The 22956-nt window shown below is 46.0% G+C and overlaps 1 protein-coding gene across 1 annotated transcript in view; it reads right to left on the bottom strand.

Annotated features, from left to right (window-relative positions):
* Positions 1–216: 216 nt before the first annotated feature.
* Positions 217–22956, bottom strand: part of LOC138601807 (probable E3 ubiquitin-protein ligase HERC1) — a 42023-nt gene continuing 19283 nt past the window's right edge. Inside the window, exons 36-80 of the mRNA XM_069673037.1 lie at positions 22512–22751; positions 22313–22396; positions 21883–22108; positions 21507–21792; positions 20453–21189; positions 20148–20361; positions 19501–19670; positions 17944–18027; positions 17226–17412; positions 17016–17143; positions 16631–16839; positions 16266–16525; positions 16066–16118; positions 14914–15111; positions 14097–14262; positions 13751–14000; positions 12330–12558; positions 11956–12233; positions 11707–11834; positions 11376–11503; positions 10366–10593; positions 9667–9794; positions 9350–9549; positions 9100–9214; positions 8815–8946; positions 8595–8693; positions 8262–8435; positions 7886–8170; positions 7695–7760; positions 6686–6811; positions 6452–6590; positions 6107–6288; positions 5848–6003; positions 5642–5764; positions 5349–5451; positions 4387–4556; positions 4154–4292; positions 3898–4067; positions 3625–3794; positions 3268–3433; positions 3094–3170; positions 2756–3008; positions 2520–2672; positions 1880–2185; positions 217–749 (exon numbers count right to left, since the gene is read on the bottom strand). Of these exons, the coding sequence (XP_069529138.1) occupies positions 564–749; positions 1880–2185; positions 2520–2672; positions 2756–3008; positions 3094–3170; positions 3268–3433; positions 3625–3794; positions 3898–4067; positions 4154–4292; positions 4387–4556; positions 5349–5451; positions 5642–5764; positions 5848–6003; positions 6107–6288; positions 6452–6590; positions 6686–6811; positions 7695–7760; positions 7886–8170; positions 8262–8435; positions 8595–8693; positions 8815–8946; positions 9100–9214; positions 9350–9549; positions 9667–9794; positions 10366–10593; positions 11376–11503; positions 11707–11834; positions 11956–12233; positions 12330–12558; positions 13751–14000; positions 14097–14262; positions 14914–15111; positions 16066–16118; positions 16266–16525; positions 16631–16839; positions 17016–17143; positions 17226–17412; positions 17944–18027; positions 19501–19670; positions 20148–20361; positions 20453–21189; positions 21507–21792; positions 21883–22108; positions 22313–22396; positions 22512–22751 (8301 nt within the window). The 3' untranslated portion in view covers positions 217–563. The remainder of the gene's footprint in view (positions 750–1879; positions 2186–2519; positions 2673–2755; positions 3009–3093; positions 3171–3267; positions 3434–3624; positions 3795–3897; positions 4068–4153; positions 4293–4386; positions 4557–5348; positions 5452–5641; positions 5765–5847; positions 6004–6106; positions 6289–6451; positions 6591–6685; positions 6812–7694; positions 7761–7885; positions 8171–8261; positions 8436–8594; positions 8694–8814; positions 8947–9099; positions 9215–9349; positions 9550–9666; positions 9795–10365; positions 10594–11375; positions 11504–11706; positions 11835–11955; positions 12234–12329; positions 12559–13750; positions 14001–14096; positions 14263–14913; positions 15112–16065; positions 16119–16265; positions 16526–16630; positions 16840–17015; positions 17144–17225; positions 17413–17943; positions 18028–19500; positions 19671–20147; positions 20362–20452; positions 21190–21506; positions 21793–21882; positions 22109–22312; positions 22397–22511; positions 22752–22956) is intronic.

The raw sequence follows: 22956 nt of genomic DNA, 5'->3' as shown, positions 1-22956 counted from the left end.
TTGTGATCTAATTTTTTGGCAAAAAAAATGTGGAATAAATGCATTTCTAAAATGCTAAGCTAACCCTTTAACATGGTAACACCACAGCCCCTAGTGATGGCTTTGATGCAGAGTAGAATTATGTTGGAAAATAAAAAGGCTTGGAGGCTAACTTTCTTAATCAGCTTCTTAAATATGGATGCAGACATTTTAATGAGACACCAAAATCCTTATTTAAACACTCTTTATTTTACAATAATACTGCCTGCACGGGGCAGGTCAATAAATTATTACATTATTTTCAAACAAACAGGCACATTAACTCCGTTATTGTGGCTTATTCACCTATATATTCAAAAATCGTATTCAGTATCCCTGTAGTTTTGATTCAGAGTCGTCACTGCATAATTACAACATCTTGCACAGTTGGAAAAACCCAAAACTACACGAATCTTCAAATCAACCGACATATAAACAGTACACTACCATACAGGTTTGGCGAATAAAAAGTCAGTGTTCAGTGCATAATGTGCATGGCATGAGAGAAGATACATTCATCACACTGTTGTTCATGTGTGGCAGCTTCAGTCCTCTGTGTCCGAGCTGTCCGCAGGGTCTGTGTTGTGGGTCAGCATGTAGTTGTCCATGTCGATGGAGGGGCAGTTGTGGATGGAGTAACGCAGACGCTCGGCGAGGATGGCCTGGCTCGTGTACGGGGGGAGGCGGAACAGGAAGAAGCAGGTCTGAGCGGTAGGAAGGCCGTTGATTGGCTGAAGGAAATGATGGAGGAAATAAGTTACCGTATAATCCGGTGTATAAGACGCACTTTTAACACATGTTTTTCTCTCTAAAAAGTGGGCTGCGTCCTATATACCGGTATAGAGAGAGGTTGGAATTGTGTTAAGTTGTCGGCTGTTAACGTCTCCTATTTACAATATGCCGCAGTGCTGTTTTCCTCGCTGTTCCTCGCTTCGTCACGGACATGCACCGTCATGATCGCCATTGCAGCCGCAACCCTCACAACAATCAACGTTACCGTAGGCTGGGCTCACCTACAGCACCGGTAGCTAGCAGGATTGCAAACTTGCAAAAGGTGGAAGGCTGTAATTTGTGTGTGTTTTGAAAGTATTTTAAATTAAAATAAATTGAAATAGTGTTGAAATGACTTGTATACACCCCAAAAACAGGGTGTCACTTATATTATGGATTTTACGGTAATTGATATAATATCTGGTCGAACCTTATCCTCAAGCCTTCTCCACAGTTAGCTTGGTTCACTGGACAATAACACCAAACTAAAGGCCAAAATCTGGGTGTGTAATGATGCAGATCTCTGTATCCAGGCTTATATAAAGAACCTAATAAGATCCTTCCTGTCTCCAAAGTTATTTTTCCCTGCCTAGACTAATGCACTTTATACCAGCATCAGTCAGAGCTCCCTATTCCCGACTCCAAATGGTTCAGACAAGGCTGAGTGAATTTTAACAGGCACCAAAAAATACATCCATATCACTCCTGTGCTTGCCAGCTCAAATTGTATTGATCACTTTTAAAGCTTTATGTGGCCTTGCTCCAAAGCACATAAAAGATCTTTTGACTCTCCATGTGTCTGGCTGTTCTCTGTGATCAGTGGATGCGGCTCTGCTGGTCGTTCTTGCATCCCGGCTTGTGATCAAAGGTGCCAGACTGCGGAATATTCTGCTGATTGCAATCAGACAGGCCACATCTTCCTTTAAACCCTCTCTTGAAACTTTTTCTTTATAGGAAAGTATTTCTGAATTCTAATCAATCTGCTGTCTCTTATCTTTGTAAGCTTGTTCCGATAAGTGCTATATAGATAAATGTAAACATGTGTTTGTTCTTGTGAACATGCTTGTTACTTTGTCAGCGATGGCCTCACCCTGTCAACCTTGATGATTTGGAACTTCTGCGTGATGTCAGCAGGGTTGGAAGGCAACCTGGACCGGCCAGAGACGAAACGCAGGAACAGCACTCGCTCCTCGTTGGTGAACTCCTCCAAGCTCTGCCAGAACCAGCCAATGAGCTGGTGGCTCTCTGTGATGTCACGGTAACGCACCAGCTTCTTCAGCATCTCGACCGAGACCTCCGGCAGGCCGCAGACCAGCTGCTCCAGCTGCTGCGCTGTCAGCAGGGAGAGGAGGGGCACGGGGATGATGGTGGACATGCCCTCTCTGACTGCTGCCACCTGGACACAACACAACAAGCACGGGTACTTTGATACTTCAGAGGGCGAGATGAAGGGAACAAGAGCACAACAAACAGGCTACTGAGCGCTAATGGAAGCTGGTGGGCAGGCTGGGTGTTTACAATGGATGCAGCGGATACAATGGAGAGAAATGCACACCTATATGGACCTTAATCAATAGGCTTTTTTTATGGCCGCTGATTTTAGCATAATGTATCTTTAAATCAGCCTGTCCTTAAGCGATCAGTCTTCCCTTGTGTCTAAAAATATAGCAGTTTGCATGTTTATACAAGGTTGCAGCTTAACATGTCTGCTATATAAACCCAAATCAAACCTGTGAATCCATCTCATGCAGCCTGTAGTCCAGCGCCCGCTCCACATATTCGTTCCGATTAGCAAACGTGAGGGAAATGTTCTGCCCTCCAGGAACCACGGGAACCAGCCTTCCATCTGCACTGTGGGCCATAAACGAGTCCAGCGGGATCATCTGCAGAGGATGATATTTGACAGGAAAATGGTTAGCGTGCAGAAAGAAGGTGAGGAGATTTAAGGTCATGCATCCTATCTCACCACATGGAAGTTATCCTCTGTGATCCCGCTGTTGTCCAGGTGAAGGATGCCCTGCAGGGTGCGGTAGGTGAGCAGGTCGACCTCCTCCAGGTCCGGCCCTCCCAACGGCATCGAGCAGAGCTGCTTCCACACCCACGGAGCCAGATGTAAGTCCAGAGGCTTCTTGGTGCGGATAGCCACCGCCATGAGGATGCCCAGGAAGCGAAACTGGACCATGTAATCCTCTGAGAGTGTGGCTGGGTTCAACAGAAACCTGTAATTCCAAAGATAAGGATTCTTTTAGAAAATGTCCTGTTCTGTTACACTTTAAGGGTACTGTTAAAAAAAATGATGTGCACCTGTCAGTGTTACAGCCCACATCTGCAAAGCTGTTGGGAGTATGAATCAGCAGATCCACCACACCAGACTGCAGCTCCTGTTGAAAAAAAGCCTGTCATTTACCACTCTACAGAAAGCAGAGAATATTCCAGGCTCTCTTTGTTGACCCTCTCTCTGTGTGATTTGCATCCTACCTGGCACATCTCAGTGATGGTGTCATCAAACACTCCTCCGGCATCGTCCGCTCCCTCTCCGACCAGCTTGACCTTCCAGGCTCGAGACGGAAGGCGCAGCTCGAGGGGATTCAGGCTCACCACTTGCTTGGCGATCTGCACGAAGATGGGCTTGCTCGAACGCCCTCTGTGGGAGGGGAAAAGTTCTGATGAAAACACACTAACGGATATAAAACACACTAAAAACTGCATCCAAAAGACAAAGATGTCCAATAGAAAACAGTGCTTCAAGTTCTCTTCATCACCTCTAGTTTTCCACCTGCTGACCCCTACACATACAGATTCTGCCAACATAGCGAGCATCACGGTCGTCCTTACCGTGTGGAAATCCGTTTCACAGTAATCTGTGGCCCATATGTTTTGCCCTGCGTCATTGTCCTGCCAATGGAGCGCACCAGAGGCAGCGTGTTGACCTTGGGTGATAAAAGGCCTCTGAGTTCACCCCGGATGATGGCTGTCGTCCCTGAACTGTAGCGTGAAGTGGACACCTGGATAGAGGGAAGGATGGGGAATACATTAGTGGGAAGTAAATGAGGCATCAGCAGGAATTATTAAACATTAAAAAGGGCAGGAAATGGGATCAAAGATTACCGGGTTCCTGGCGTCCAGGTTGAGCAGCCTCCAGGATTTGTACATGAGATCAGAAAAGTGGTAGAGAACCCTGAGGCGCATGCTGAGGACATCGGGGCCGCAGTCTTTCAGAGTGTTGTACTGAGGAGGGACTGACTGGGGAAGGCCTAACTGGAAGTTTCCAGGGCCACCTGGAGATAACCAATCAGAATCCTTAGTGTGTTTGCTTTCATATCTGCAAACAGTATTTGTGTGTGTGCACGGGATGTGTGAGTACCTGAGTGTTTAATGGAGGTAGATGGGGTGGTCCATGCTGAGCTGTGACAGCGACCAGCAGATATCTGTCTGATGTTTTTCCCCTGGAGGCCTGTTACGAGAGTGGCTTCCTTCACAGGGTTGGAGTGTCCAAGACCAAGCTGGAAAACACAAATAAGATGAGAATGCACACTTCTGATGTGCAAACTTCATATTCTTCAGGTGTAGAGTTTTATATCAGAGGATGTTTGTTACCTGTCCCTCGCTGTTGCAGCCCCAGGCATAGACGTCTCCAGTTGAGGACAGGGCGAGCACATGCTCACAGCCCACGGCGATGTCTTCTATGAACAGCCCCTCCAGAGACGGCACCACCTGGGGGTTGGATTTATTCTTCAGCATGGAGTCTGGCAGGCCGATCAGGCGCTCTGAGGGAAACAGAAGGTAACATATGGACCTGTGTTTTAAACAAAGTGTATTTTTTCTGCATGCAGCTGTTGATTTTCATCATTTTCATTACAACATTTGTCACTGATAAACAACTACTGTGTCCAATTTAAAAATGTACAAATAAGATGTATTCATTTTTTTTAATTAAATGTCTTTTTGAGATTGTACAGTTATATCTAAGCATAAAAAAGTCACTGTCAGTCAAAGCTGGTGTTCTCTGTAATTGATAGAAGCAATAATATTTCTAATTGGTGCCATAGCTGTAGTTGTAGTAGTAGCTTGTAGTTTTGCCCATTCTACATTCCTACAACACCCAGCGTGCATTGCGCCGCTCCCTCTGAAAGGAACGGCCCAGCGAGAGATGCTGGAGTGACATACTACCGCTTCGCTGCAGGCAATGGCTCAGAGCGGGACAGAATCAGAAATACGACGAGAATATACCGGTGGATCATCTATAAAATCGTCTACATTTCGAACCTGACAATTTTGAACGAGACATGACATCGGAGGCGGGACTCCTAGATTGAGCAAGTATAGTTTAGCAAGCTCCCTGGCCTCCGCCAAACTACGTAAAACACCTCATCTGGCGGAGGTTTTCCAGGGCCCATTGGAGAAGCAGATAGCGTCCTCCAAAGGCACAGAGCCAAATTGCATTTTTTCCAACCATAATGGCATTAGCTCCCCATAATAGCATGATAGGACTGAGGTTGAAAATCGGCGAACTGGCCCTTTAAGACGTTTTTACAACCCGCTGTTACAGTAAAGTGTACCTTGTCCAAATGTGTAAACATGTCCATCACAGCCCAGCGCCACAGAGAACTGAGTTCCACAGCTGACCTTCTTGATTCCCTTGTTGCAAAGCTGCTCCACTTTCTGAAAATAGGAACAGCCAGAAATACTATTCGATCAATACTGCATAAAAGCACTCCATTTAAATAAGTGAAAAGTGTTTAAAGCAATGGATGAAATGAAAGTAAATATGAGCATGACCCAGGGAGCAGCCAGGTCGATACTGTAACGATAATGACGGCCTAAATTTGAGCCTTTGTCTTCAGTAACGTACCTGAGGGTAATATTTGGCTGTAGAGGAACCTGTTCCCAGTTTGCCATAATCCCCATCTCCAAACGCCCACACAACCGTGCCGTCCAGGGACAGCACGAGTGTGTGGTTGAGACCACATGACACCTGGGAGAGGAACCAATGTTAATCTTTTTTTCTTATTGCACTGCGGAGACAACATCAACATCAGACTTAAGACCATTTCTAACCTGTCCAACATGATATCCTTCCAGGGCAGCCACCCTCTCGGGCAGCATCTTGTTGGATGTTGACCTTTGACCCAGGCGACCAGACTCACCGCTGCCGAAGGTGAACAGCTTCCCATCTGCGGTTACGACGGCTGAGTGCCGGAAACCACAAGCAAGCTGGGAAGAGAGAGGAAAGACACCAGTTCTTATATCACTGAGAAAAACTTTGAATGCTGCAAACACGACTGCATTAAAGGACAAGAAGTACCCCATAGATTACCTGAATGACGTCCTCTCCTTGTAAGGCCTCTATCTGTTTGGGTCTCCTCTGCCTTTCACTGTTGCCGTGGCCCAGTTTTCCGAAGTCCCCATCCCCCCAACTGAACACCTCCCCGGTCTCAGTCAGAGCCATGGAGTGTCCGTCGGATCCACAGGACGTCACCAGCTGAGTCACCACGTAACCTGCCCGCAGATCAAAGGAGCTAACACATCAAACTGCAACACTGCCATGAACACTGTTTATTTATTTCCTGTGTGTGGATAAAAATGTTGAGAAGACTGAAATTTTGTCACAACATGAAATATGGACCAGCTCAGACTTGTGGTCCCCGGGTGAAGAGTGTACCTTGAAAAGCAGAGATAATAGTGGGGACATATAGATCATCTGAATTCCCCTGTCCCAGGCGGCCATATTGTCCTTCTCCTACAGCCAGCACTGTCCCGTTGGACTGGACCAGGAAGGTGCAGTTCTGTCCACACACAACCTGAGCGACCATGAAAACGCCCAAAAAAGAGACAAAAATAATTAGCAAAAAAATCGAGATCAAAGTCTGTGTCCTACAAGAGAGAGAGTTGCTACCTGTTGTGTCTGTAGCAGAGAGGGTGCTAGAGTGGGCATCATGAGGTTGGTTCCCATTCCTGCCAACTGTCCGTAACGTCCGTTCCCCCACACGTACACCTCACTCTTCCCCCCTTGTTGCCAGTCCTGAAACACAGCAGGTTAAGTTGAAGTTAGAGTGTGGTCTAAAACTCTTAAGCTAAAAGAAAATATCACTGTGCTGACAGAAGGAAAATTTAAGATAATTTAAGCTAAAGATACTAGTCTTAATTTAGCTTCGGAGTTGTTTCTAAAAGCTAGCAGAGTGCTAGTTTCCTCATATTTATTACCTTCCTTTAAAACAAGGATGCTGGGGAGGGACTCATCTGATATTAAAAGGCGTTTTAGCCAATGGCACTCAATTTTAGAACATTCAAACCTGTGGCTGCTAGCTCGGCTGTAGGTCTTGTATGTCAGTGAGAAAGGACAAAATCAAATCCTTAAGAATACCTACAAAACAACTTGTTTTTTAATTGTTGGCCAAGATACTCTGTGACGGCCTTCATGCTTTCGCAGGACCTGCTTTATGTCTCCTTGTTTCTGGCTCTTTCTTTTATGTGTTGCAGGTTCCTGGTAGGCGTGGCTTCCATGCATTTGGGAGTACCTGGCCAGCCCACCTAGATGCATTTATGCCCTAGTCTTTCCTTCGTGTTGTCACCGCTTTCCATGCTTCAGGTGCCATGTTATTGTTTGGTTGGCTTCGGCCGTCTTTGTAGTTTTATTTCGTACGATACAACACTTAACACACATCACTCACGTGCCCATCAGCAGACACCCCGACATCCCTGATTAACACTCCATAACCTTTGTATTTAAACTTAAATTCGTGCTTTTGTAATAAACATTTACATTGTTAAGTTTGTGTATTTCCTCCTGTGTCATTAAAGTGACAATCTGCAGAATAAATATGTGAAATAACATCTTAAACATTCACTTTGATTTGATCTGGTCTTTAAAAGATTGTACTGTTTCAAGCGGGCTAAGCTGTTACCTCTGGTCTGGTGGTTGCCCATGACATCAGCTGTTCATCCATCCTGAAGCTCCACTTACTGTTGTCCTAGAAGACAGAAAAGAGTCTCATCAGACGTCTAAATTATGTAAACGTTTCATTTCATTCAGTCTGAAATATATCAAACCATGTTCTAAACAAACAATAGGACAAAAAGAATTGTCACCACTTACCAGTGCCTTGATCAGTCCACATTCATCCACCTCCTTAAACTCAGAAGCAATGAAAGATTCTGGGAAGGCAGTGCCGCTGGCAATAGCCTCAGCACTGCGGACAGTGGTGGCATAAGAGGAGAGCCAGCTCCACTCCGAGGGGCAGGAGTGGGCATCAGGACAGCTGTGGTGTGGGGGGCGTGGAAACCGGCACAGGTGTTTCTCTAAGGACAAACCCACAGTGAGGGAGGCGAGGCTCTGCAGGAAGGCACTGTGGACCAGCTGGTCACCGGCTGCCACATGGCTCTGAGATACGAGAAGAAAGTAGAAGTGGAGTTAAAGCTCAGGCTCACAGAATAACACAAAAACAACTTTGAACTGCAGTTTAATTAATGACCCGCTCGTAGCTGTACTGCTCCTGCAGCAGCAAGGGCAGCCTCTCCAGGAAGACGGCCAAACACGGAGCTCGATTTAGACCCAGGATGTTCTGACCTCTGAGGACCATCCGACAGGAGGCGAGCACGTGATTCTGACTGATCCAGTCAGGGGTGCAGCAGATCAACAACACGTCCTGGGAAGAGAAGAGTCACACAGCCACTTTTATTCTCTTTTTATAGCTAAGTTCAGCGCCTCTTAGCTGTATATTCATACCGAACGACAGATATTGTTTTGAGCTTCTTTTCAGCTGAAAAGTTCCTCTACAGTTTGATGGTATTCAGATCTGAATTACCTTTGATCTCCCAAAGCAGGCTGCCACACCCAAGTTTGGTATCCAGGTAGTGCTGACGACTGAGCCCAGACCTGTAACAGTCTGTGAGATTGAACCATCCTGCAAGATGCACAGACAAGCTGGAGGGTTAAAGCTCTAAACTGAGACATTACAGATTTAAAGTAGAGTAAAACACAGATCTGCAGAAGTCAGTAGAAGCATAACGGACGTATTGTCTGACCTGTAAGGACCAGATGTTGAGCAGTCCCCCAATCCCCCCAGAGACCAGAGCCAGTCCACTGGAGCAAAACGAGAGGGACTTCACTGCAGTGATGTGTCCGTGAAGCACAAACACACACTTTGCAATCTCCTGCTGTAAGACGAAACAGAGCTGAATGATTACCCAGATCGAAGCTGCAAACATCAGCAGTCAGAAAATTAATGATTACTACATAAAGATTGTATTTCATGAGATAGATGTAGGAGGAATCAGGGGTGAAAAGAAGAACAGCAGATCCAAACTGACCTTGACTTCACAGCTTTTATCCTCGCTCAGGGGGCTGTTCAGTATGTTGGGCAAAGATACAGCAGTACCCCCCTGTGGCAATGTCCACACATGCACAGAGCCATTCTGACAACCTCTGCAGAAACAGGGAGAGAATAAAAAAAGATACAAATATTGAACTTGAAATTAAGGTTAATATGGAGACCCAACACTCTTTGTGTGACGTGATTAAAGATGCAGCATAAAATGAGTAATTATCATGTTCACTCACGCAGCCAACATGAGCCGAGGATCAGGTGCTCTGCCAGCGAGCGGGCACCATTCTGCGATGTTTACAGTGCTGGTGTGAACGAGGGAGTGGAGGGTCACCCAGGTGCCCCCCGCTCGTCCCAGTACCTTCACGACCTCTGACCTCCCCAAACAGAGCAGCAAGTGTCCTGTAGGGTCCCATTTTAGGGAACTCACACTGTCCTGTAGAGTGACAGGAGGGAGAGTAGAGAGGTCAATACGAGAAAATAGATGGAAAGTTATTCAATGTGTACTGTGCTCTTTGTCATACTGCATGTGGAGAGCATTTCACAAACAAACCTGGAAGACAGCGAGAACCTCAGGCTGCTCGTTCTCATACGTCTCTGTTGTGGCCAAAAGGATGTTTCCACTGGGGTAGCCCGCTGCAAAGGGCTTGTCCTCACTGTGCCAGGCGACACACTGTGGGGCTAGGAGACACCAGAGGACGAAAGAGTCTCTTTTAGGAATAGTTTGACATTTAAAAAATGTACTTGTTTGAAGAGTTCGAAAAGAAGATACAGTAGAATCCACCTACATTTCTGGACAGTATAAATGAAGTTCCAGCAAACTGGCGGTTAGCTAAGTTTAGCGTAGCGAAAAAAGAACACTGAAAGCAGAGGACAGCTAGCAGGGCTCTGCACTAACTAAAAAATACATCTGCAGGAAGTCACCACATCCGGCAAGGAAATAGTTCCAACATATTATATCTCCCTGGACAACTATTTTTAGTTTGTATATGGATTAAACAAATAAGATAAGATATAGTCAGACTAGCTGCTTCCTCCTGCTACCAGACTGTATGCTAAGCTAAGCTAAGCTAATCACCTCCTTACTGTAGAGTTATATATAACTGTACAGATATGAACATGGTATCTTTATATCTAAGTTTTAAAACAGTACCAAACCTAAAAAAATCTATACGCTGAGAAACGCCATGTCGTGAACTTTTTAAACAACTGAATTTAAAAACAGTGACAGCAGTGGAAGCAGTCTCCTCACCTTCCTTCCTGTAGCAGTGGGTGAGTTCTGTGCTCTTTACAAGCAGGTCGATCTCCTGCAGTGTGACCTGCAGCCAGCAGAGGGAGCCGTCCAGCCGTCCCACCAGCAGGCTCTCAGCAGGCCTGTTCTTACCGGCAGCTGGCTGGTCGAGGACCCACAAGCTGAAGGCCTGAGCCCAGCAGAGGGCCGTGACCCGAGACACCTGAGCCTCTACATGACAGTGAGATCCTGGAGAGTAGAAGAAAAACTAATGAATAAACTGATCTAACAACTATGTAAAGAGCCTTTCTTCTTAAATAATCCTCCAGAAAATGTAGGATGTAACATTTATTACACATTGTAAAATCTAATACCTTCCTGTCCTTTGCTGCAACATATATTGCTAAAAATTCTTTACATTAAAGATCATAATCTTGAAGATCTGTTTCGTTCTCTTTGGCGGCACCTATGGCGATAAACCGTAATTGCGGGAGCACACGTCCCAGATATCCAGACAGTGCTGCATGTGTGACGTCCACGGTTGGCTCCGGTTGTAACTCTTGATTTTTGGTCGCTTTCCTTTCAGACTGTTTGCCTTCATCTGAGCGTCAAATTTGTTTCTTTTTCTTTGGATTTTCACTTATTTTTGAAGTTGTATCTGTAGTCATCCATCTTTTCTTTGTTTGTTCAGCCATAGTAGATTACTGTTTACTCGCAACACTTGACCGGAAAAGCAGCCGCTTAGCTCCACCTACCCTCTCTGGCAGACCAACCACTGCTGGAGGATGGAAAACGCGTCACTAACTGGGCACTGCTTGTGATTGTGCCACAGACACCCAGTCTGTGAGACTGCAAATGCAAAGGCTTTCATCAGTGGGCCATAGGCTCAATCACCATTGTGTTACCTCATTCGCCGATAGATAGAGACTAAACAGACATTTATTTAAATGAAAATCTTCGAGATTATCATTTTAACAGCAGAAACATCTAACTCTTCACTTATGCAGAAAGCAACAAGAAGCCAGACTCACCCCTGATGTTCATGATGTTGATGTGTTTGTTCTCTGGAGCAGCCAAAAAGTTTCCGCCTGTGCTCCAGTATACAGGAGACATGTGATGACATCTACCTGCCCTCTCACTGCTCGTTCTGTCCGTCTTACTGCAGGGAGTCAGAGGAGGAAAAAGTTTACGATAAGTGTTTCCAACTACTGATGATTTGGCCTTCTAAATTAAATCCTATGTATAAAGTTTTGGCAGTTTGTCACTGAACTAATCCACAGTCAAATCATCTATAAAGATCTCAACTTACAGTTCAGAACATCTTAAGCACAGTTAGCATGATAGGCAGATCCAAGACATTACCTGGTGATGCAAGAGAAGGTGGTCTGTAACTCCACGCTGCACTGACTGATGCTCCACAGCTGCACCACCTTGTCCTGCGAGCATGTAGCCAGCAAACTCTGATCACTGTTCCAGGAACAGCTCGTCACCTGAACACAGCAGAAATAATGGAAATATCTTTCAACCTCTTTATAAATTGTGAAATGCTGGGGAGGCAAACCGGCTAACAAAACAATACATATCATGTTCTTATCAATGTTCTTCAGCCACCTTGTTGTAATGTCCTTCCAGCCTCTTGAGGGGACATTTGCGCAGGTCTCCGGCCAGGTCGCTGTAAGTCTGGGGCCGATTAGGGCCGTCCCGTCCTGTGGCAGCCAAGGCCTGCACCAGCTGCTGCGCTGCCCACTGGCGGTGCTTACTGGTCAGCCTGGCAGACAGGACGCACGCTGCCAGAGCGTTAGCCAGCTCCAGAGGGCCCACTCTGGCACTCAGGTGGGGAAGAGGGGAAGGAGGCAAGGACGAAGAAGACACCCCCTGATTTCCTGCATCTAGGTCAAACAGACACACAATCAGAAGGAGGCCAATATGAATTTATACTAAGATTTCAAACACTAAAAAATAAAACAAATTGTAGTAAGTCTCACCGTGTGCCTCGTGTTCAGTCCTCTCTGTGCTGTAACACTGAACACCCTTCTCAGTGAGCAGAGACACCAGACTTTGTGTGACCAGGAATGTAGGAGGCGTCTGCTCGGTGGACTCCTTCTGTGTCTGGGCTCCTTGGGTTGCAACTGTGAGACTGGAGTTCAGACAGCCTCTCTGCTGCAGGTCACTGATGGCTCCAGTGTTCACCCCCGTAGCTGCTGCCATCAGGTCCTGAAGGAGGAAGATTAAAAGGATATTTAAATGTCAGAATTTTAACCATCAATCAACAATCCTTTGAAGCCAGGATTATAACATGCTTCAATGGATCATAATTTCATCATTTGCATTGCCTAAAATACCGTATTTATCCTAATATAAGACTTATTTTTCTTTGACATACATATGAAAAAGTGGGATCGTCATATATTCGGGGTCTAGGCTTTTAAAGGCCAATATACGTTCACAACTGCAGACTGCGCTACCTCTCTTGTAAAGCCAGTGTACCCCACATTACAGAGGCCAGCCGTCACTCACAACTAAATTGTCAGGGGGATGAAAGACGGAGAGACACAGTGAACGTCCGGAACAAATGGCTTAAAAGAAGGCAAAGTTAACCAACAACTTAGGCGGAGTAATGATGTCAATTTTAAAATAATTGTTGTCACAGAGTGTAATGTCCAAAAATAGTGAGCCCAAAAAGATCACGGGCCACCGCGGCTCCGTGCCCCGTTCTCCTGTGCTCTTAGCCGGCTGATTCCCAGATATGTTAGCTGAGAAAAGCTAGAACGACCAATGATATCTAAACACAAACATTGTGACGCAATCTACTGGTTTGTGATGTCGTTTTGAAAGCTTGAGTTCCAAATTTTGGCGATCGTTATCTACTTTTCCCAGAGCCAACAGTGACCACATGTGGTTAATAGGGTGGACGCACATTGTCACGCTTCTATCCCTCGTGGTAAGTCCCCGTATTAGAGACTTCGATCACAGGTAGCCACGCCCTTTTCATCATCAAACATCATGCTGAATCGCAGGAAAGTTGAAGCTAACGACTGAGACATAAACTCATGAGGAAAATGTTTACGTCTAGGGTCATTTTTCCATTTAATTTCATACAATCAGACTTCTATTTGCAGCCATTTAAGTCGCCCCCCTGTGGCCATTAGAAGGAATGACAGTTTAAGGCACCTCATCATTGGCATCACCTTTGAAACCAGAGGCTACATCCACTCCTTATCCACAGTCTATTGATCTAGATTTTAAACCAATAAGTGCAGTCCTGAAGTCAACAATACTTAACTGATCACACTGTAACACTTACTGAAATAGCACTGATATGGTGATATGGTTATCATGGTGTAGATTCCACATGTACTTACAGATACATCATTGATAATTAACGCACTGAAAGAAGAGAACTGACCTGAGTGCATATCTCCACCAGCTGTCTGTAAGCAGCAGGGCTGTGCGACACCACGCTGCCGATGGCTGAGGACAGGAAGCTGAGGCAGGTGGAGTTGTTTCGCTCTGTCGTCAGCCCCTTCACACCTGGCTGTCTGTCCACACAGGTGTGAGCTCTGCCCCCGGCAGCTAGCGTCATCAAACGAACCAGGATACGGATATCTGCCAGACCCAGTGACTCCAGGCCGTTAGACTGGCTGCACAATGATGCACTGAGAGAGTGAGGAGGATGAAAGAAGACTCTTAAAAAACATAATTTACCGTTGAATAAAACTTTATAAACAAGGCTGTATGCTTGGCAAACATACCTGGAGGCAGTTTGAGACAGAGCTCTCATCACCATGCTGTACGCGAGCAGAATCTGGGCCGTGGAGGTGACTCTTCTCAGAGCTTTCAGTCTGTCGTGAGAGTCCCGCAGAGATACCGCCTGCTGTCCGAGGCTCAGGGTGGTCTTCTGCTCAACGAGTGCATTCCCTGGTGAGGAAAAACACACATGAGGAGGCGTTTTAATTATGATAAATCAACTCAAATTTTAAAAGAATAGTTGTTATTGACAGTCCATCATGTGAGGGCTTAGAAAAAAGACAAAAGTCTGGGTCAACTGGGGCCAAATGGGAGTACTGTACGACTGTACGTGTGCTTCAGATGCCCGGTAATGATAAACAAGTGATGAGTCACTCTGCTGCAGTGAGTCTGGCTGAGGTTGGATTCTCCTGCTGCCAACAAGCACAGAGGGAATGTGGGTGTGTGTTACAAGTAGGCTAAATCTTTCATCAGAGATAAAGTGACAGAAACATTCAGTGCAACACGAACGACAGGACAGTTAGCTACTGCAACTTAATGCTCTGCACTGGCCAGTGTATTAATATTTAGAGGTGTGCAGGAACAGAATTTTAGGTGTGGTTGTGGGTGGTTGGTTTTGGTGACACACTAATTCCTTTAGTCCAAATACAACTGCAGAAAAAGTGGCTGGAAAACCAATTTAGAAGTGTAAGTGTTTTTTCCCATTAAGAACTAATGTTGTAGAAATAATTTTTCCACCATCATTGATTTTGAACTTTTCAAGAATATATTCAGTAAATTACAGAAGCTTGCTCTTCAAGCTGATAAAAACCAACATGATACCTTTGGGAGCTGTTGCCCTCGCAGGGTCAGCCGAGCTGTAAACCAGGGCTCCGAGGGGATCTGGCTCGGTGAACGTGATGGGGTCTGGCACCGGCTTCTTTTCTGTCAGTCCCAGCGGCCTCAGCAAAAGCCCGAAGTCCTCCAGTCCTGTCAGCTTGTCTGTGTCGCACTCGTCTTGGTGGCTCATTTCCCAATCATCTGAGCAAACGAAGCTCCATTAATATCATAAAATTCACTGCAAAATCACTGAAGTTAAGTTAAAGGGATAGTTCAATAATAATAATAAGTAGTTCCGGTGAGATGCAGGGGTCATGAAACCAAAAAGTTTTACCCTACAAAAACAACATGCAGGCAACAGTGATCCACTTTCAACACAAAATCATCGTCCTAGGATTTCATATACTGCGCCTTTTTTTGCCACTATTTTCTCTCTTGACAAATCCAGTATCACTACGCCTGCTGCAGGGCAGTTCTTTAGGTTAACCGACCTAGTAGCTGTTTCACGTTGATTCTGACTGATTAACCTTTTACAACAGATCCAACGCATATCTGTATGAACCTGAATGTACTGATGCTGAACTTCGTCAGATGGACATAAAACGAGGGAGAGAGAAGCTGTGCAAGCAGAGACTGCACGAAAACTGGCGGTGCACTTGTTAGAAGTGCCAGCCAACACCCACAGAGTTGGAGAGTTACTGCTGTCGGGAATGGGATCTCACAGGAAGCCAGCGCATCTGCTTCAACCTGTATCACATATTTTCCTCTGTGACAACAAACGTTACCAATTCCAGCGTGTTCTCTTAGAAACAGCTGATGCCTAACGTCACCTGAGGAACCGGCCTGCCGCAGGCGTAGTGATATTGCATTTGTCAAGAGAGAAAATAGTGCCCAAAAAACAGCGCAGCGTATAAAATCCTAGGATGATGATTTTGTGTTGGCAATGGATCACCATTGCCTGCGTGTTGTAAAACGTTTTTGGTTTTATGACCCTGGCATCTCACCAGAACTACTTATTCTACGTTCGGGACTTGTTGAGTAAGCTAATAGCTTTGCATCCACGACACTACTAGCAAGTATTTCATACAACTTGGTGTCCAGAAATCTGAACGATCCCTTTAAGTTAAGAGTAGTTGAGTAAAAGTGATTTCCTACCATCAGAAGTGCTGTCCAAGTGGCCGATCAAATCAGAGGTCAGACCTTTAATCCTGCAGCAAAAGAGGGACAAGACAAACAGACTTCATTACCAAATTTTATAAAAATATAAGAGCAAGAAACATAATATAGGACACCAATATTGGTTGGTAAATATGTATTTTACATGCATCTATTAATGCCTCTTTTATCTCCGGTACCTTTCATATTTAGAGGTTGGGTCGCTCAGGTTTGCAGCCAGGTACTTCTCCCTGCAGGAGCTGCACAGGAGATAGAAAGGGAAGTTGGAGCCACACTCCCCTTTGAACCAGACGTCCACGTATGCCCCGGTGCTGTCGTAACCTTTACGTGCAGCGCTCTGACCGCAACCTGGGTGACGGCGCTTTATGTGATTGTTAAACTGCAGTGTGAGGGTGTTGCACAGCTCGCACTTCACCATCTGACTGTGCTCTTCTCCGGCCTGAAAGAAGGGTAAGAAGATGGTCAATATACGTCTTGTTATAAGCAACGACTGTATTTTTAGTTTGTTTGCCCAGCCATGGTGTTTACTGTGTGTGTGTTTCACCTCCACTATCTGGAGCGTGTCTCTCTCCAAGCTGAAGAACGAGGGGGTGAGCAGGTCCTCGTAACTTTCCTCGTGGTACGGGTCGTCCATGTAGCCCAACTCCGACTCCTCCTCCACAGAGTAGGGATGGAACTCCACCTGCTCCGGCCAATCGCTGACCAGCGAGTGCTGCTGGTAGAGCTGCGGCAGCGGGTTGGGTGACGGCAAGTCTGAAACGAGGAAGATGTTAGCTTCAAATAAAAATGCACAGTAAATCAGTGAATTTTGTTTTTAATCAGGGGAAACTCAAAACTCAAAATCAATGTTGTTTCCAACCCCTAGAAACATTAGCATTTAAGCCAACACATAATCTACCACAGCTCTGCGCACATGCTGCTTCTCTGACCTGCCCTCCTGAAGGAGGTTCTCTGAGTCGGGCCTGAGCGTCGCCGCCGTGCAGGAGGAGGTCTGTTCCTGGTGAGGTGGACATCTAAGAAGTTCTCCCTCTCTATCCAGTCGAGCCCCGGCAACAGACTACGAGCAAAACAACAAAAAATGCATTATTGTACTGCTTGTAATAGTTAATTATAATTTCAGTTCCTTCCCTCTCCCTGACCTTTCATTGGGTTGGCTCGTGGGCCTCTCAGGACACTGTACCGTCTCCGGCCCATCTGGCGACGGGGTGTCAGGGGCACCCTCCGGTCGAGCTGACTCGGCCGACTGCTGCTCCTCGGTCAGCGGGTGCTCCAACATCCAGCTGGCCAACACCTCGATGGTCTGAGAGTCCAGGTCACCTGCTACATCTGGGAGGGACCACAGGGAAGGTGAACTGTCAGAGTTCAGAAAGAAAAGGCGGATCACGGAGCGCTGCATCGCTAAGTCATGTCGGACATCGCCACCAGACGATCGCGCGTCTGTGCGCTGTCTGAGGACAAGTTCGCACATCTGCTCTGTGTGACGCTGTTTGAAATAATAAGTGAGGGGAGGCCTTAAATAAATAATATGTGGAGAAAAGGTGAAGCTAAAAACAATACCATGTAGGTTGGTGCAGTGTGTATCCATACACTTTTTGAATGTAAAACACATAAAAATTGTGTGCCATGCATGAGGAAAGAATCAGAATTGATCACACGGTTGTCTTTGAAGCCGATCATTTCTCTGTGCAACATTTTAGTAAAAAATGGGATTTCAATTAATTCAAAAAGAGTTCAAAGTTTAAATCTATTCTGTTACTTTCAGATTCCATACTTTTCTGCATCATACAAAAAGGCTGCAGCACACGGTGATGGACAGATGTTTGAAATAGAAAGCACATGAAGAACACAAAGCAGTACCTGCTGCCTCCATGGCCCAGTAGATATGTCTCATAGAGAATCCCATTTCTAGCAACCGACTGGTGACAAACATTTGTGTCCGCTCTGGTGGTTGAGGAGAAAAGAAAAAGTACACAAAAAACAGAAAACAAAAACAAACTCACAGCTCCATTTTGAAATGTTCATACGTTTAGACTGCAGGGACGTTTGTCAGATTATAAATCATTTAAAGATTTTGTTTCTCTTCAGATTACCCTTCACTTTATTAGTTTACATCTCAAGTCAGTTTGGCTTTTATAGCCACAGTGACTAGTCAAACCTGCTGATTAACTGTTAAAAGTTATAATCTCGAAGATTTCAGTTTCGTTCTCTTTGGCGGCACCTATGGCGATAAACGGTAATTGTGGGAGCACACTTCCCAGATATCCAGACAGTGTCGCATGTGTGACGTCCATTGTTGTAACAGTTGTAACTCTTGATTTTCCTCGCTGACGGTCGCTTTCCTTTTTAGACTGCTTGCCTTGTTTGTTAAGCCAAAGTAGATTACTGTTTACTCACAACACTTGACCGGAAAAGCAGCCGCTTAGCTCCGCCTACCCTCTCTGGCAGACCAATCACTGCTGGCTGATGGAAAACGCGTCACTAACTGGGCGCACCAGACAGCCAGTGTGTAATACTGCAAATGCAAAGGCTTTCATCAGTGGGCCATAGGCTCAATCACCATTGTGTTACCTCATTCGGTGATAGATAGAGACTTAGCAGACATTTATTTAAATGAAAATCTTCGAGATTATCACTTTAATCCTATTTGACCTAACATATGAAAGCTGGAGCGATGACTTTTAGTTGAATGCACTTCTCGAACTGTTCAAAAAATAACACCAACATAACTGATGACGGAACAAATGGTGCCATTCAAGCATGTGAGAGGAAACTGTGTCATTCATGCATTTGATAGTTTAAATGTTGTGTCTGTCTAATAGCAGAGCAAAACACATGCTGTTTTGAGCAGCAGATCGGTTGTGACGAATAGCTGAACATAGACGATCATGCAAGAGACGGACAGTTCTCTCTAAGTCATGATAAATAACTTAATTTCCTATAACTGTGAAGGAGAGGATCGGTATTTTTAAACCTGGGCGCTATTTGCTATTTGTACAAATGTGGTCCAGTAGATGTCCTCTGCCGTAGCCGTGATACGGCCGCAATGGCCGCAACATTATCCAGGGGCAACTGAGCCCGATTAAAGTCCGTCCACTAAAAGTGCTTGTCCTTTTATTAAAGAGTAAGATCCTTTTTGTGTAACCAGGAAAGATTTGTTTACGTAGTGGATTATATTGCAGCCATAGCGGTCGTATCGCGGCTACGGCAGATGTTCCTATGAGTCATTTCGACACATTTGTACAAATAGGGCCCAGGTTTAAAACTACCGAACTTTTCCTTTGTATATTACATCAGTTTGGATGTTTGAACATGAAGCCAGCATGGGGAAAAAATCTTTAAATCTTTTTTTTTTTCTTTCTTTGTTGTGACGTCCGATAGCTTTTCCCCCATTATCGTCTCTGCGCTCGTTCTTACCCAGGCTGCTTCGGGCCTGTGTGCTGCAGGGACCTGGTTCCATGAAGCTAGTCTGCTGCTCTGTGAAGGCATCACAAGAAGCAGAGCTGGCCAGGCTGAAGCAGGGGTGCAGCACGGGGGTGGTGCTAACCAGGCCGGTAAGCGTGGGGAACCGAGTTAAGACCATGTGCCTGGAGAGGAGCGGAGATACAGTATATACAGTAATAACACAGCGCAAGGAGTGCTACACTGGCACTCTTCAGTCCTGACCAAGCATTTTAAGTACGACGTATCTGAAGGAATACATTCTTTTTAACCTGATTTTATTACCTTTGTATGTCAATTATTTCATGCTAAATCCTGGTATTTGTTCTTGGAGTGTGTTTGCCTTACTGAAGCACGAATAACGCTGACACTGTGGTCAGCTGGGTTAGGAGGAAAACAAGCAGGCGGAGCTGCAGCTGAGGTTAAAGACAGTGCAGGCAGAATCCTCACTCTCTTATTTCTATACATCCTAACTCACCCATTCCCTGGACTTCAGAATAGCTGTTGCTGCCAAAAGATACAGGTCTGTAGTGATCAGCGACAACATAATTGACAAGCTCTGTTGCTATTGTGTTTCCATTCCCTCTCTTAAAACATTCGCAGTGCACACGTTTTATACTTACTGCAGGAGGCTGATGGGAAAGAAAGGGTTGAAACTTTCGAGGGCTTCTGCATGCAGGTTTGTTGGCAGAGAAGATGCCAGGTCGGTGTTAGAGGAAGAGGCAGAGGCTCGGTTTGATTGACCGAAGATGGCGGTGCCTTCTGAGCCCGCGCTGTACAACGACACAGAGCTGGAGGACTTTGAAATCGGCTGAGAGGACGAGTGGTGGCCAGATTCTGTAAAGGGAAGAGAGGAAGGTGAGATCACACCCAAGAATTACTTATTACCAATTAAAGTATCTACAATCTAATCGGTGAATCTAGATACCTTTGTGTTCTCTGTCCTCCTGCAGTCTGTTAATGGCTCCTTTGTAGATCATGACCTGAGCCCTCTCCAGGTCGGCAAGAGACACGCTCTGTTTGATGGGACACGGCCTGACCGCCCACTTCACCATGCTCTGCACCACATACTGCAGCACTGACCTCAGCTCGGCGCTCTCATCCCACTGCTTGCTGCTGGATTTGGCCTGGTCAGGGTTCGGGCTGGGAAGGGGGCTCGTCGTGGGGTTGGGGGGTTCATGTTTAGGCACAAGGAGCAAATCTGAGAGCTTCTCACAGCTAAAAATGACAGTGAGGGTTTTCAAAGCTCCAATGAGGAGGTATGAGACTTTAACAGCTCGAAGTTCAAGAGCAAAGGCGTCCAGTTTGGAGGTTTGGGATGTTTGGGGCGGACATGTCGACTCCTGATGGTCAGCAACCTTTGTGCCATCTTTGTTTGAGGTCGGTGATGGGAAGGGGTCTGTCTCCGCCTTCTGCTCTTTAAACTTCTTCCTCTCATCGTCTTCAGACTTTTCTTCTTCCAGACGGCACTGCATCTCGCTCTCTTTCATGTTTTCCTCTGAGTACTTCCTCTTAGGGGCTGGATTAGCCCCCAGCCACCCCTGCTCCTCCAGCAACCCCATCAGATAAATCAGATCTAACAACACCGTCGGTTTGAGGCCTCCGAGCGGGGCGACGTCGCAGCAGGAGACGTCGCAGGGCTCCAGCGAGATGATGGGCGTGTCGCTGGGTGACCAAGAATTCATGGAGCTTAGTTATTGGGAGGGATGGGAAGAACCCACAGATACAGCATGGAGTGACACCAGGACGGATTCAAGAGGGGTTAATGGATTTAAGAATGAAGAGGAAGAAGCAAGAAGAAAGTAAGATCAGGGGGGTAAAGGATGAAAATAAAGTAAAATGTTAGACAGAGAAAGAAAAAATAAACACTAACAGAGTCATAAACATGCTGAAAGGACCAAGACAAGAAAAATATAAGAGTTGTTTAATGGATGTAAATGAGAATCATCATCAGTGGATTTCTGAAATGATATGTGCACTACCTGACAGAGAGGTCTGCCTCCTCCCACTGAAGCTTGGCCAGCGTGCTTCCTTCTTTCAGGACTCCCAGCAGGATGGCCCGTCGCCCGCTGGACTTGTGGATGCAAAGACCCCCGGCTCGAAGACCGTTGTCCACTCCACCAATCAGAGCCAGCACCGGCCACACCTCCGAGCAGAGAGCGGCCAGCTTATTGTCGGACAGGGATCGACGATGTGCGGACGGTTCCTCTGAGTCGTCAACGTCAACTCTGTCGTTCCCTTCCTTGTCAAACTGTGAGGGACTGAGGCCTGTGGGAGAAACAGAGAGTTGTAATAAGTAGAAGCAATAATACATTAAGAGGAAAATAGTACAAGCAAAATGTTATAGGTCTGTCTGACCTGGACCAAAGCTTCCAGAGTCTTCCTCTTTCAGCAGGGGGCCGATGAGCTCCAGGTGTGCGTGGATGTACTGGTTGATGTGCGAGGCCCACTGGTCACACTGATGGAGCCGACGGAGGAGCTGCACCGTCGACTCAAGCAGCACGGTGGTGCGAGGGCTGCAGAGGGGCTCCCCTGGGAGAAGATTACTGGGCATCCCTCGCATCTGGAGGTCACGCAGCGCCACCTGGGAGAAATAAGGAGGCAAAGTTTTTGTTGTGCTTAAAAAAAAAAACATCTTCATTTTCTTTACATCATACTGAATTACATTTTTATTAACTATGGTCTTAGATTATGCAAAATTAAAAATGTCTGGTGCCAAAGAAGGGAGACAAAAGTGCCTCTTGTCCTGTAGAGTTAGTGCCTATAGTGCGTCCAGTTTATGGAGTACCTTCTCTCCAGGATTGCTGCTGTAGAACAGAACACAAGGGTACAGCTCAGAGGCGACCACACCTTCAAATGCCAACTTTGGCTCCTAGCAGAAAAAACACAAACACACAAATATTGTATGAAATAAATATAACATTAAATATAATAAATAACAGTCAAAAGTCAATGAGTCTTAAATATCTGTGAATATTAGGTCAGACCTTGTCATTCTTAGCAAATGAAATGGTGTGAGCCTCCATGTCCAGGATGCAGGTGATGGTGTCCCCCTGTGTGAAGGAAGGAAGTGTGCGGACCAGCTCCCCTCCGTGGTACAGGTTGCCACTGTAGGCTCGGTACAGCCACATGTCAGTGGTGGTGTGGTGGTTGTGATCTCTGACCGGCCAGCGGGAGACTCCAATACACGTGCCCTCGTTGCCTCTGTTCTCTTTGGTGATGTAGAACTGAGGACAGAAGTGGGGTACATGTCCAGCTTCATATTTCACTCTGTGATACCTGTGGAGTCACTTAGCATAATTTACAGAACAAAACTCCTCATTTTTCTCACACTGGTGCTCTGTGCAGGCCCTCATACAGCCTCTGCCTGAAACGACTCAGTCAGCTCTGTCCCTTTAAGAAACCCCGCCCCTACAAGTCTACTTTCTTCTG

The sequence above is a fragment of the Semicossyphus pulcher genome, unplaced genomic scaffold (genome assembly GCF_022749685.1).
Source record: "Semicossyphus pulcher isolate SPU_LCO1_2020_fin unplaced genomic scaffold, fSemPul1.0.p SCAF_22, whole genome shotgun sequence".
In the NCBI taxonomy this organism is placed as follows: Eukaryota; Metazoa; Chordata; class Actinopteri; order Labriformes; family Labridae; genus Semicossyphus; species Semicossyphus pulcher.
Note: the sequence above shows the minus strand (reverse complement) of the source record. Positions and strands in the feature narration are given on the sequence as shown.